Source organism: Chiloscyllium plagiosum, unplaced genomic scaffold (genome assembly GCF_037043375.1).
Source record: "Chiloscyllium plagiosum isolate Xiang-an unplaced genomic scaffold, Cpla_swu_hap1 HiC_scaffold_24, whole genome shotgun sequence".
Lineage (NCBI taxonomy): Eukaryota > Metazoa > Chordata > Chondrichthyes > Orectolobiformes > Hemiscylliidae > Chiloscyllium > Chiloscyllium plagiosum.
Window position 1 is genome coordinate 126,026 of NW_028270162.1, and position 14,547 is coordinate 140,572.

A 14,547-nucleotide genomic window follows, 5' to 3' on the forward strand; every position below is an offset into this window, starting at 1 on the left:
GTACACCACTCTGTGCTGTCCCCATATTTATTTGGTGACGGGTGGATTGGGTGGTGATGGACCGAGAATAAAAGCAGAAGAGGAGAACAACGAACTCTGGATATAAAAGAGTTGGAAAGGTTGTAATACTTGACAGATTGATCTGCATTTGCAACAACAATTGAGGCATCTCTTTGAGCATTCTTGGAAACTTCTGTTCCACATAGCCCTTGCCAAACTGAAGAATGTGGCTGAACATTTTGTAGGTAGATAGGATCTTGAAGAAGGCGTTTGGTATGCTTTCCTTTATTGGTCAGAGTATTGAGTACAGGAGTTGGGATGTCATGTTGTGGCTGTACAGGACATTGGTTAGGCCACTGTTGGAATATTGCGTGAAATTCTGGTTTCCCTGCTATAGGAAGGATGTTGTGAAGCTTGAAAGGGTTTAGAAAAGGTTTACAAGGATGTTGCCAGGGTTTTCCCTGGAGCATCGGAGGCTGACGGGTGACCTTCTAGAGGTTTACAAAATTGAGGGGCATGGATAGGATAAATAGACCTGATGTTTTAGAACATAGAACATTTATAGCGCAGTACAGGCCCTTCGCCCCTCAATGTTGTGCCGACCTGTGAAACCAATCTGAAGTATGTCTATTCTAAACTATTCCATTTTCATCCATATGTTTATCCAATGACCATTTTAAATGCCCTTTAAAGTTGGCAAGTTTGTTCCACGTCCCTACTATTGAGTTAAGAAACTACCTCTGATATCTGTCCTATATCTGTCACGCCTCAATTTGAAGCTATGCCCCCTCGTGTTAGCCATCACCATCTGAGGAAAAAGGTTCTCATTGTCTATCCTATCTCACCCTCTGATTATTTTGTGTTTTAATTAAGTCACCTCTCAACCTTCTTCTCTCGAATGAAAACAGCCTGAAGTCCCTCAGCCTTTCCTCATAAGACCTGCCCTCCATCCCAGGCTATATCCAAGTAAGTCTTCTCTGAATCCTTTCCAAAGCTTCCACATCTTTTCTGTTAGGTGCATTAGTCAGGGGTAAATGTAAGGAAATGGATCTGAGTGGATTGCTCTTTGAAGGGTCGGTGTGGACTTGTTGGGCCAAATGGCCTGTTTCCACACTGTAGGGAATCTAATCTAATCTAACGCACCCAACACTGGGCGATTTAGCTTGACCAATTCACCTGACCTGCACATCTTTTGGAATGTGGAAGGAAACCGGAGCACCCGGAGGAAACCCATGCAGACACGGGGAGAATGTGCAAACACCACACAGACAGTTGCCTCAGGCTGGAATTGAACCCCGGTCCCTAGTGCTGTGAGGCAGCAGTGCTAACCATTGAGCCACCGTGCCATCCCTCTGGTCTCTCTGTTCATCTACACTATCAAGAATCTTACTATTAGCCTAGTACTCTGTATTCCAAAGTGAATCACCTCACACGTTTCCAAATTAAACTCCATTTGCCACCTCAGTCCAGCTCTGCAGCTTATCTATGTCCCTGTGTAACCTGCAACATCCTTCAGCACTATCCACAACTCCACTGACTGTATTGTCGTCTACAAATTTACTAACCCATCCTCTACACCCTCATCCAGGTCATTTATAAAAATGACAAACCGCAGTGGCCCCAAAACAGATCCTTGCTGTACACCATTAGTAACTGAACTCCAGGATGAACATATCCCATCAACCACCATCCTTTCTGTTCTTGCAGCTAGCCAATTTCTGATCCAAACCGCTAAATCACCCTCCATCCCATGCCTCCGTATTTTGTGCAATCCATGGGGAACCTTATCACATGCCTTACTGAAATCCATATGCACCACATAAACCACATTACCTTGATCCACCTGTTTGGTCACCTTCTCAAAGAACTCAATAAGATTAGTGAGGCACATCCTCCCCTTCACAAAACCCATGTTGACGATCCCTGACTGACTTATTCCTTTCTAGATGATTATAAATCCTATCTCTTATAACCTTTTCCAACACTTTACCCACAATTGAAGTAAGGCTTACGGGTCTATAATTACCAGGGTTGTCTCTACTCACCACCTTGAACCAGGGGACAAAATTTGCTATTCTCCAGTCTTCTGTCACTATTCCTGTGGATAATAACAACATAAAAATCAAAGCCAAAGACTCTGCAATCTCCTCCCTGGTTTCCTAGAGAATCCTAGGATAAATCCCATATGGTCCAGGGGACTTAGCAATTCTGGAAAGTATAAAAATAGTTAACATCTCCTCCTTGTGAACCTTAATCCTATCTCGTCTAGTAGCTTGTATCTCAGTATTGTCCTCAATAGCATTGTTTATTTTCTGGTGTGAATACTGACGAAAAACACTCATTTAGCGCTTCCCCAATCTTCTCCAACTCCAGTACAACTTCCCACTACTATCCTTGATTGGCCCTAATCTTTCTCTAGTCATTCTTTTATTTCCGATAAAGTTTTAGGATTTTCCATGATCCTATCTGCCAATGTCTTCTCATGTCTCCTCCTGGCACTACTTAGCGCTCTCTTTAGGTCATTCCTGGCTAACTTGTAACTCTCACATCTCATCCTAACATAAGCCACCTTCTTTCTCCTGACAAGAGAATTATCTTGGAGTCATAGAGACGTACAGCCCGAAAACAAACTCTTTTGGTCCAACTCGTCCATGCTGACCAGATATCCCAACCCAATCTATTCCCTGCTCCAGCACCTGGCCCATATCCCTCCAAACCCTTCCTATTCTTATACCCATTCAGATGCCTTTTAAATGTTGTAATTGTACCGGCCTCCACCACTTCCTCTGGCAGCCCATTCTACATGCACCACCCTCTGTGTGAAAAAAGTTGCCCCTTAGGTGTCTCTTATATTTTCCTGTCTCTCCCTAAACCTACGTCCTCTCTAGTTCTGGACTCCCCCACCCCAGGGAAAAGACCTTGTCTATTTACCCTAGCCATGCTCCTCATGATTTTATAAACCTCTATAAGGTCACCCCTCTGGCAAACCATAGTTCCCTCACTTGACCACTTCGTCCCTGTTTGACAGGTACATACTTATCAAGGACACACAGTAGCTGTTCATTGAATAAGCTCTACATTTCAATTGTGCCAATCCCTCCAGTTTCCTTCCCTATCGTATGTATCCTAAATCTTGCCTAATTGCATCATAATTGCCTTTTCCCCCAGCTATAACACTTGCCCAGCGGTATATACCTATCCCTTTCCATCGCTAAAGTAAACGTAACTGAATTGTGGTCACTCATCCAAAGTGCTCACCTACCTCCAAATCTAACACCTGGCCTGGTTCATTATCCAGTACCAAATCCAATGTGGCCTCACCCCTTGTTCGCATGTCTACATACTCTGTCAGGAAGCTCTCCTGCATACATTGGACAAAATCTGATCCATCTAAAGTTCTTCAACTATGGTATTTCCATTCCATATTTGGAAAGTTGAAGTCCCCCATAACAACTACCATGTTACTCTAGCTCCTATCCAGAATGATCTTTGCTATCCTTTCCTCTACATCGCTGGAACTATTTGGAGTCCTATTTAAAAAAAACTCCTAACAGGGTGACTTCTCCTTTCCTGTCTCAGTCCATATATCCCAGTAGGCTACGACTCAAGCATCCTTTCTGCCACTGTAATACTGTCCTTAACTAACAATGCCGCACCTTCCCCTCTTTTACCATCTTCTCTGTTCTTACTGAAACATCTAAATCCCAGAATCTGCAACAACCATTCCTGTCCCAGCTCTATCCATGTCTCTGAAATGGCCACAACATTGAAATCACAGATACCAACCCATGCTGCAAGTTCATCCACCTCATTCCGAATGCTCCTGGTGTTGAAATAGGCACACTTCAAAACCACCCTCCTGCTTGCCGGTGAACTCCTAGTGACCTTGAAACCTCATTTCTGACCTCCCTATTCTTAACCTCCTGGACACTGGAGCTACAATTTAGGTTCCTAACCCCACCCCACCACTGAATTAGTTTAAAACCTTCCAAAGAGCATTAGCAAATTTCACACGCCAGGATTTTGGTACCCCTCTGGTTCAGGTGAAGACTATCCAGTTTGTAGAGGTCCGACCTGCCCAGAAAGAGCCCTAATTATCCAGGAATCCAAAACCCTCCATCCCTGTAGCCATGTGTTCAACTCCTCTCTCTCCCTATTCCTCACCTCGCTAGCAAATGGCACGGGCAACAGACCAAAGACAACAATTCTGTTTGTTCTAGCTCTAAGCTTCCACCCTAGCTCCCTGAATTTCTGCCTTAAATCCCCATCTCTCTTCCTACCTATGACGTTGGTGCCTATGTGGACCATGACTTGGGGCTGCTCCATCCTTCTCCCCGCCCCCTCCAGCAAGAATCCCAAATACACGATCAGAGACATCATGAACCCTGGCTCCTGTGAGGCAAGACTCCTCCCCCAACTATGGAGTCCCCAATGACTTATGCTCTGCTCCTGTTCTCCCCCCGCGGAACAGGGACAGGCTCTGTGCCAGAGACCCGTACACCATGGCTCACCCCTAGTAAGTCATCCTCCCACCACCACCACCCCTCAACAGTCTTTAAAACGGTGTACTATTTGTTGAGGGGAACAGCCACAGGGATCCCTGCACTGCCTGCCGGTTCCCTTTCTGTCCACTGACTGTAATCCATCTGCCTCTTTCTTGTACCTGAGGTGTGACTTTCCGGGTTGGAGAGGGCAGGAACAGGGAGATAATGGACTTGAATGTGTGGCTGAGGAACTGGTGCGGGAAGCAAGGAATTCTTGGATCACTGGGGTATGTTTTGTGGTGAGGATAAATTATACGAGAGGGACAGGTTGCACCTTAGTGGTGGTGGGGGGCGGGGGGGGGGACCAGCATTCTGGCAGGCAGGTTGGCCACTGCAACACAGGTGTGTTTAAACTAAGTAGGTGGGGGGGGGAGGGGACAGACTGGAAATTCAAGAAGGAAATTAAAGGGAAAGTGAGAATAAGAGAAGTTAAGAAAGACAACAGAATCAATGGAGCAGAAAACTCAAGGGATCATACAGTATGGTCAAGTGAAATAGGGTTTGATAGGGTGAGGGGAGTAACAAATTAAAAATATTATATATGAATGCACGAAGCATATGAAATATGGCATATTAGCTTGAGGCTCAGTTGGAAATTGGCATGTATGGTTTTTGTGGGGATAACAGACATGGCTTCAAGTGGACAGGGCCTGGGAAATGAGTATTCAAGGCTATCCGTGCTATTGAAAGGACAGACAGACAGACTGGGTGGGTGGCCCTATTGATGAGGAATGATATTCAGTCCCTTGGGAGGGGGAACACAGAATCAGGAGATGTAGAGTCAGTATGGATAGAGCTGAAAAATTCTAAGGGTAGAAAGACCCAAATGGGAGTTATCTACAGGCCCCTGAACAGTAGTCTGGATGTAGGGTGTAAGTTGAATAAGTAGTAGAAATTGGCCTGTCGCAAAAGTATTGCTACAGTTGTTATGTGGGATTTCAACATGCAGGTAGACTGGGAGAATCAGGATGGTACTGGACCCCAAGAAAGGGAGCTTGTGGAGTGCCTCCGAGATGGATTCTTAGAACACCTTGTACTGGATCCTACCAGGGAGAAGGCAATTCTGGATCTGGTGTTGTACAACAAGCTGGAGTTATTTGGAGATAGTTACCATAATATGAGTTTTAATCTGCAATTTGAGAGGGAGAAGGGAGAATCGCAACTGTCAGTATTGCAGTTGAACAAAGGAACTATGGAGCTATGAAGGAGGAGCTGGCCAAAGTTCAATGGTTCAATGCCCTTGCGGGGATGGCAGTGGAACAACAATGGCAGGTATTTCTGGATATAATGCAGAAGGTGCAGGATCAGCTCATTCCAAAGAGGAAGAAAGATCCTAAGGAGAGGCAGGGGCGGCCGTGGCTGACGAGGGAAGTAAAGGACTGTATAAAGATAAGAGAAGTACAAAATAGCAAAGATAAGCGGGAAGCTGGAGGACTGGGAAACGTTTAAAGAGCAACAGAGGATAACTAAAAAGGCAATACACTGAGAAAAAATGAGGTACAAAGGCAAACTGGCCAAAAATATAAAGGAGGATAGTAAAGGCTTTTTTAGGGATGTGAAAAGAAAAAAATAAATGAAGACTAAAATTGGGCCCTTGAAGACAGAAACAGGTGAATTTATTACTGGGTACAAGGAATTGGCAGAACAGGGTTGTATAGGTACTTTGGACCTGTCTTCACTGGGGGAGATACAAGCAAGCTCCCAGATGTAATAGTGGCTGAAGGACCGAGGGTAATGGATGAACTGAAGGGAATTTATATTAGGCAGAAATTGGTGTTGGAGAGACTGTTAAGTCTGAAGGCTAATAAGTCCCCAGGATCTGATGGTCTGCATCCCAGCGTACTTAAGGAAGTGGCTCTAGAAATCATGGATGTGTTGGTAATCATTTTCCAATGTTCTATAGATTCAGGATCAGTTCTTGCCAATTGGAGGGTGGCTAATGTTGTCCCACTTTTCAAGAAAGAAGGGAGAGAGAAAACTGGGAATTTTAGCCTGACATCCGTGGTGGGAAGGATGCTGTAGTCAATTATAAAAGATGAAATTATGATTCATTTGGATAGCAGTAACAGGATAGGTCAGAGCATGGATTTACGAAAGGGAAAGCGTGCTTGACTAATCTTCTGGAATTTTTTGAGGATGTAACGATGAAAGTGGACAAGAGAGAGCCAGTGGATATAGTGTACCTGGACTTTCAGAAAGCCTTTGATAAAGTCCCACATAGGAGATTTAGTGAGCAAAATTAGGGTGCATGGTATTGGGGGAAAAATACTGACTTGGATTGAAAATTGGCTGGCTGACAGGGAGCAAAGTGTAGTGGTTCACTGGTCCCTTTCAGAATGGCAGGCGGTGACCAGTGAGGTACCACAAGGTTTGGTGCTGGGACCACAGCTATTTACAATATACATCCATGATATAGATGAAGGTATTAAACATAATAGCATATTTGCTGATGAGACAAAGCTGGGTGACAGGGTGAAATGTGAGGAGGATGTTAGGAGATTACAGGGTGACTCTGACAGGTTAGGTGAGTGGACGGATGCATGGCAGATGCAGTTTAATGTGGATAAATGTATGGTTATCCACTTTGGTGACAAGAACAGGAAGGCAGATTACTATCTAAATGGAGTCAAGTTAGGCAAAGGGGAATTACAACAAGATTTAGGTGTTCTTGTACATCAAGGCAAAAGTGAGACTGCTGGTGCTGGAAACCAGAGTTTAGATCAGAATGGTGCTGGAAAAGCACAGCAGGTCAGGCAGCATCCGAGGAGCAGGAAAATCGATGTTTCGGGCAAAAGCCCTTCATTCTATGTTCCTGCTCTATTCCTGATGAAGGGCTTTTGCCTGAAATGTACAAGAACAGGAAAATCGACATCAGTCAATGAAAGCAAGCATGCAGGTACAGCAGGCAGTGAAGAAAGCTTATAGCATGCTTGCCTTCATAACAAGAGGAATTGAGTATAGGAGCAAAGAGGTCCTTCTGCAGCTGTGCAGGGCCTGGTGAGGCCACACCTGGAGTATTGTGTTCAGTTTTGGTCTCCAAATTTGAGTAAGGACATTCTGCCTATTGAGGGAGTGCAGCGTAGGTTCATGAGGTCAATTCCCAGAATGGCGGGACTATCATATGTTGAAAGCTTGGAGTGACTGGGCTTGCATACATTGGATTTAGAAGGCTGAGAGGGGATCTGATCGAAGCGAATAGGATTATTAATGGATTGGACACTCTGGAAGCAGGAAACATGTTTCCACTGATGGGTGAGTCCAGAACCAGAGGACATGGTTTAAAAATAAGGGATTAGATTAGATTAGATTACAGTGTGGAAACAGGCCCTTCAGCCCAACAAATCCACACCGACCCGCCGAAGCGCAACCCACCCATGCCCCTACATTTACCCCTTACCTAACACTACGGGCAATTTTGCATGGCAATTCACCTGACCTGCACATCTTTGGACGGTGGGAGGAAACCGGAGCACCTGGAGGAAACCCATGCAGACACGGGGAGAACGTGCAAACTCCACACAGTCAGTCGCCTGAGGTGGAAATTTAACCCGGGTCTCTGGCGCTGTGAGGCAGCAGTGCTAACCACTGTGCCACCGTGCCGCCCAAAGTGGATAGGCCACTTAGAACAGGGTTGAGGAGAAACTTCTTCATCCAAAGTGGTGGATATATGGAATAGTCTGCCCCAGAAGGCAGTGAAGCCAAGTCTCTGGATACTTTCAAGAAAGTGATGGCTAGAGCTCTTAAAGATAGTGGAATCAAGAGTTATGGGAGTAAGGCAGGAACAGGATACTGATTGTGGATGATCAGCTATGATCATAATGAATGATGGTGCTGGCTTGAAGGGCCAAATGGCCTACTGCTGCACCTATTGTCTATTGTCTACCTCCCTGTAACTCCTCTCAATAACCCCTTCTGTGTCCTGAATGATCCGAAGTTCCTCCAGCTCCAGTTTCCTAACACTGTTTTCGAGGAGCTGGAGTTAGGTGCACTTCCCACAGACGCAGTTAGCAGGAACACAAGTGGTGACCCTACCTCCCACATTCTGCAGGAGGAATAGTTAACTTCCCTAACTTCCATTCCCACTATTCTGAATTCCCAAAGGGACTGTAGAAAAATTTTAAAAAATTAGTTACCTCGCCAATGCGGCGCACAGAACCTTTTTTTTTGGGTAGAGGAAGAGGATGGTTGGAGACACTAGCCAGTTTTGGGTAAAGCAACCGCCCAAATATAAAGCCTAACTTACCCAGCAGGCCAGTGTCTGCTCCTGCTTGGTGTGCGCTTGCCTATTCGTGTAGTAAGTTTTTAAATTAGTAATTCACCTTCCCAGAAGCCCCTAGTCTACGCTCTGACTCTTTCTCCTGCTGAAACAAAACACTTCTCTGGTGTGGGGGAATCCAGAACTAGAGGGTGAGAGGGGAAAGATTTTAAAAGGGATTGAAGGGGCAACTTTTTCATGCAGAGGGTAGTGTGTGTATGGGATGAGCTGCCAGAGGAAGTGGTGGAGGCTGGTACAAAATTACAACATCTGGATGGGTATATGAATAGGAGGGATATGGGCCGGGTGCTGGCAGGTGGGACTAGTTTAAACATGGACAGGTTGGACTGAAAGGTCTGTTTCCCTGCGGTCCAATTCCGACTTTATCTCAAACTACAATCTGATTTCAAAACTGAAAAGATCTACAATTGACATGTTTTTGTTTTAGTTCAGTAGCTGCACGGGAGATGCAGCAAACAAAGGAGACCATTATGTTACATTCAGTTATTCAATCGTGTGAGCAGAAGAGATCCATGTAAGCTACTGGAAAAAAGTGACTTCCTGCTGAAGCTGCTCAATATGATCCCTTTCCAGAAGGAGATGATGGGCACGGTCAGCAATAACCTTTAACATCTGCAGTGGAGGGTGAACAGTGTTGTGTTCTGGCACTGAAATTATGGCATATTTTTCTCTTTGCTGCTGTCATGTGTCACTTACAGACCAGAATGGACAGAAAGCTGTTCACTCCTCACCTGAGATCCATGTCAAAGGTGCTCCGAGCCCTTGACACGGAGTGGTTCTACGCTGACGATGCCACACTAACATTCCACACTGAGAAACAGCTGCAGCAGCAAATGGACAGACTCTCTCTCTCTCTCACGCTGAGAAAGGGTTTGGTTTGACCATCAGCTTCAGGAAGGCAAAGGTCATGCTCCAGGATGTTGCCATTATGTCATCTGTCAGCATTGACAATGTGACCCTGGAGAGTGTCAATAGTTTCCCATCGCTCCACAATCACCAGCAATCTGTCACTTGATGCTGAAATCTCACTCCCATCACAAACACTGCAGCTGCTGTGCCTGAGCTGAGTGAGTGAGTGTGTCAACAACAAAGACTGCAGAGAACATGACATACCATATACAGGTGTACAGGTTTCTTAAACGCTAAAACACAGACAACTTGGAAAGGTGAATCAGTAGCTGAAAATGTGTTGCTGGAAAAGCGCAGCAGGTCAGGCAGCATCCAAGGAACAGGAGAATCGACGTTTCGGGCATAAGCCCTTCTTCAGGAATGAGGAAAGGGTGTCCAGCAGGCTAAGATAAAAGGTAGGGAGGAGGGATTTGGGGGAGGGGCGTTAGAAATGCGATAGGTGGGAGGTGGTCAAGGTGAGGGTGATAGGCCGGAGTGGGGTGGGGGCAGAGAGGTCAGGAAGAAGATTGCAGGTTAGGAAGGTGGTGCTGAGTTCGAGGGATTTGACTGAGACAAGGTGGGGGGAGGGGAAATGAGGAAACTGGAGAAATCTGAGTTCATCCCTTGTGGTTGGAGGGTTCCTAGGCGGAAGATGGGGCGCTCTTCCTCCAACCATCGTGTTGCTATGTTCTGGCGATGGAGGAGTCCAAGGACCTGCATGTCCTTGGTGGAGTGGGAGGGGGAAGTTGAAGTGTTGAGCCACGGGGTGGTTGGGTTGGTTGGTCCGGGTGTCCCAGAGGTGTTCTCTGAAACGTTCCGCAAGTAGGCGGCCTGTCTCCCCACTATAGAGGAGGCCACATCAGGTGCAGATGATGTGTGTGGAGGTGCAGGTTAATTTGTGGCAGATATGGAAGTATCCCTTGGGGTCTTGGGTGGGGGGGAGGTATGGGCGTAAGTTTTGCATTTCTTGCGGTTGCAGGGGAAGGTGCCGGGAGTGGAGGTTGGGTTGGTGGGGAGTGTGGACCTGACGAGGTAGTCACGGAGGGAGTGGTCTTTCTGGAACGTTGATAGGGGAGGGGAGGGAAATATATCCTTGGTGGTGGCAGAAATGACGGCGGATGATGCGCTGTACATGGAGATTGGTGGGGTGGTAGGTGAGGACCAGTGGGGTTCTGTCCTGGTGGCGGTTGGAGGGGCGGGCAACAAGGGCGGAGGAGCGGGAAGTGGAGGAGATGCGGTGGAGGGCATCGTCGATCACGTCTGGGTGGAAATTGCGGTCTTTGAAGAAGGAGGCCATCTGGGTTGTACGGTATTGGAACTGGCCCTCCTGGGAGCAGATGCGGCGGAGACGAAAGAATTGGGAATATGGGATGGAGACTACACCTCCTCCCATCCTGTCCCCTGTAAAAACGCCATCCCATTCTCTCAATTCCTTCGTCTCCGCCGCATCTGCTCCCAGGAGGGCCAGTTCCAATACCGTACAACCCAGATGGCCTCCTTCTTCAAAGACCGCAATTTTCCCCCCGACGTGGTCGACGATGCCCTCCACCGCATCTCCTCCACTTCCCGCTCCTCCGCCCTTGAGCCCCGCCCCTCCAACCGCCACCAGGACAGAACCCCACTGGTCCTCAACTACCACCCCACCAACCTCCATGTACAGTGCATCATCCGCCGTCATTTCCGCCACCACCAAACGGACCCCACCACCAAGGATATATTTCCCTCCCCTCCCCTATCAGCGTTCCGAAAAGACCACTCCCTCTGTGACTCCCTCGTCAGGTCCACACCCCCCCCCACCAACCCTACCTCCACTCCCGGCACCTTCCCCTGCAACTGCAAGAAATGCAAAACTTGCGCCCATACCCCCCCACCTTACGTCCCTCCAAGGCCCCAAGGGATCCTTCCATATCCGCCACAAATTCACCTGCACCTCCACACACATCATCTATTGCATCCACTGCACCCGATGTGGCCTCCTCTATATTGGGGAGACAGGCCGCCTACTTGCGGAACGTTTCAGAGAACACCTCTGGGACACCCGGACCAACCAACCCAACCGCCCTGTGGTCAACACTTCAACTCCCCCTCCCACTCCACCAAGGACATGCAGGTCCTTGGACGACTCCATCGCCAGACAGTAGCAACGTTTCGGGCATAAGCCCTTCTTCAGGAAAAGAGCAGAGGCCCAAAACAGAGCCCTTTGGGACCCCACTCAACACTGACCTCCAGGCAGAATACTTTCCATCTAAAACCCCTCTGCCTTCTGTCAGCCAGCCAATTCTGAATCCAGATAGCCAAATCTCCCTGTATCCCATACTTGCTGACTTTATGAATGAGCCTACTATGGGGAACCCTACCAAGTGGAGAAAGTGAGGTCTGGAGATCAGAGCTGAAAATGTGTTGCTGGAAAAGCGCAGCAGGTTAGGCAGCATCCAGGGAACAGGAGAATCGACGTTTCGGGCATAAGCCTGAAGAAGGTAGGGAGGAGGGACTTGGGGGAGGGGCGTTAGAAATGCGATAGGTGGGAGGTGGTCAAGGTGAGGGTGATAGGCCGGAGTGGGGTGGGGGCGGAGAGGTCAGGAAGAAGATTGCAGGTTAGGAAGGCGGTGCTGAGTTCGAGGGATTTGACTGAGACAAGGTGGGGGGAGGGGAAATGAGGAAACTGGAGAAATCTGAGTTCAAACCCTACCAAGTGCCTTGCTGGAGTCCATATACATCACATTCACTGCTCTACTGTCGTCAACCTGTCTCGTCACCTCCTCAAATAACTCAATAAACTTTGTGAGGCGTGACCTGCCCCTCACAAAGCCATGCTGACTGCTTTTAATCATGCTATGCTTTTCCAAATAATCATAAATCCTATCCCTCAGAATTCTTTCCAAAACCTTGCTAACCACAGACGTAAGACTCGCTGGTCTGTGATTGCCAGGGATTTTCCTATTACACTTCTTGAAAAGAGGGACAACATTCGCCTCCTTCCAATCCTCCGGTACAACTCCCATGGAGAGTGAGGAGGCAAAGATCTTCACCAGTGGCTTAGCAACCTCCTTTCTCACTTCCCGGAGCAGCCTGGGATAAATCTGGTCTGGCCCTGGGGACTTATCAATCTTAATGTTTTCCAAAATTTCCAGTATATCAACTTCATCAATCTTGATCTGTTCAAACCTGTATCTCAGCTCCTCAAAGTTCTCATTCACAACAAGGTCACTTTCCTTAGTGAAAATCAATACAAAAAACTCATAGGGCTTCCCCTATCTGCTTAGGCTCCACGCACAAGTTCTCTACCCTATCCCTGACCGGCCCTACTTCTCCCTGACCATTCTCAGAGTACACGTCTCTTCTCTGACTCTGACTGTATATGTGGATTGGCTGAATGACCTATTCCTGTTGTGTATTTTATATGTAATTGGAGTTTGAAGTCACTTTTTAGTTTGAAGATCATTCGAGCAGCAGATACCAGGATTCCGGTTTTCAACATTTGGATGAGCCATGTGTTCCTGCTAATTAAAACTGTACACTTTTTGAGTAACAGCTTTAACACATTTATCAGTTTATAATATGATCTATGTCTTTCTTTCAGTTAACTGGAATCCCTTTGAATGTCTCCATCAAATTGCAACTAAATCTGTTTGTGAAGGCAGTGCAAGGAATATCGTGAGTACCTGTATAAAACATGACCATCAATGCTTCCTCACTCTGGCAGACAACCCAGCAGGCCTCCACTTAAACAGCAGATATTGTTCACCACCTCAACTAGGATAGGGGTAAAATCCACACAGTCTGAGTCACCATTCAGTTGCTGGGGCTGAGCTTTCAGATTCAAAGCCTTTTTCAAGCTCCTGCTCAGGATGGTGTCGTGCATTGCTAGAGAGGCAGACAGTTGTATGTATTCTTAATTACACTTTTTGTATCTTCTATTTCAAGGGAAACTGGAAAAATCAAGCCTGTGCTGTTGCCATTGCTTTGGTTTGATGAGGTGAGATCATAAAACTGTACTTTTACAATGGAATGTCTTATCTGATGTTTATAAAGGTGGGAAAGGGGTTGGAATCTACACAAGCTCCCCACATTAAATCTGGTTAAACTTCATTTCACTGGGTTGAATCTTGCTGAGGTGGGCGAGGGCTTTGGAGTGTTGCGTGGGGTTTTGTTGCTGTGGGTCACTTGACAGTTTTTCAGATTTTGAAGAAATAGCAGAAATAGAAACAAATAGATGGTTTTAATTGAAGCCATTTGCAAATATTATTCCCTTGAAAATCTCTAAAAATTCTGAAATAGTTTGTGTTTGGGTGTAAAAACAGACAGCTGGCTCCATGTCCTGCTTGTAGATACTACACCTCATCTCCATGTCCTGCTTGTAGATACTACACCTCATCTCCATGTCCTGCATGTAGATACTACACCTCATCTCCATGTCCTGCGTGTAGATACTACACCTCATCTCCATGTCCTGCATGTAGATACTATACCTCATCTCCATGTCCTGCTTGTAGATACTACACCTCATCTCCATGTCCTGCTTGTAGATACTACACCTCATCTCCATGTCCTGCATGTAGATACTACACCTCATCTCCATGTCCTGCGTGTAGATACTACACCTCATCTCCATGTCCTGCATGTAGATACTACACCTCATCTCCATGTCCTGCTTGTAGATACTACACCTCATCTCCATGTCCTGCATGTAGATACTACACCTCATCTCCATGTCCTGCGTGTAGATACTACACCTCATCTCCATGTCCTGCTTGTAGATACTACACCTCATCTCCATGTCCTGCGTGTAGATACTACACCTCATCTCCATGTCCTGCTTGTAGATACTATACCTCATCT

At 46.7% G+C, this 14,547-nt stretch overlaps 1 protein-coding gene across 2 annotated transcripts in view; it reads left to right on the forward strand.

Annotated features, from left to right (window-relative positions):
• Window positions 1-14,547, forward strand: part of LOC122550875 (scavenger receptor class B member 1-like) — a 64,176-nt gene that overhangs the window by 633 nt on the left and 48,996 nt on the right. For both annotated transcript variants that reach the window (XM_087999798.1, XM_087999799.1), the window contains exons 2-3: window positions 13,289-13,362; window positions 13,633-13,684. In XM_087999798.1, coding sequence (XP_087855924.1) covers window positions 13,289-13,362; window positions 13,633-13,684 — 126 coding nt within the window. The remainder of the gene's footprint in view (window positions 1-13,288; window positions 13,363-13,632; window positions 13,685-14,547) is intronic.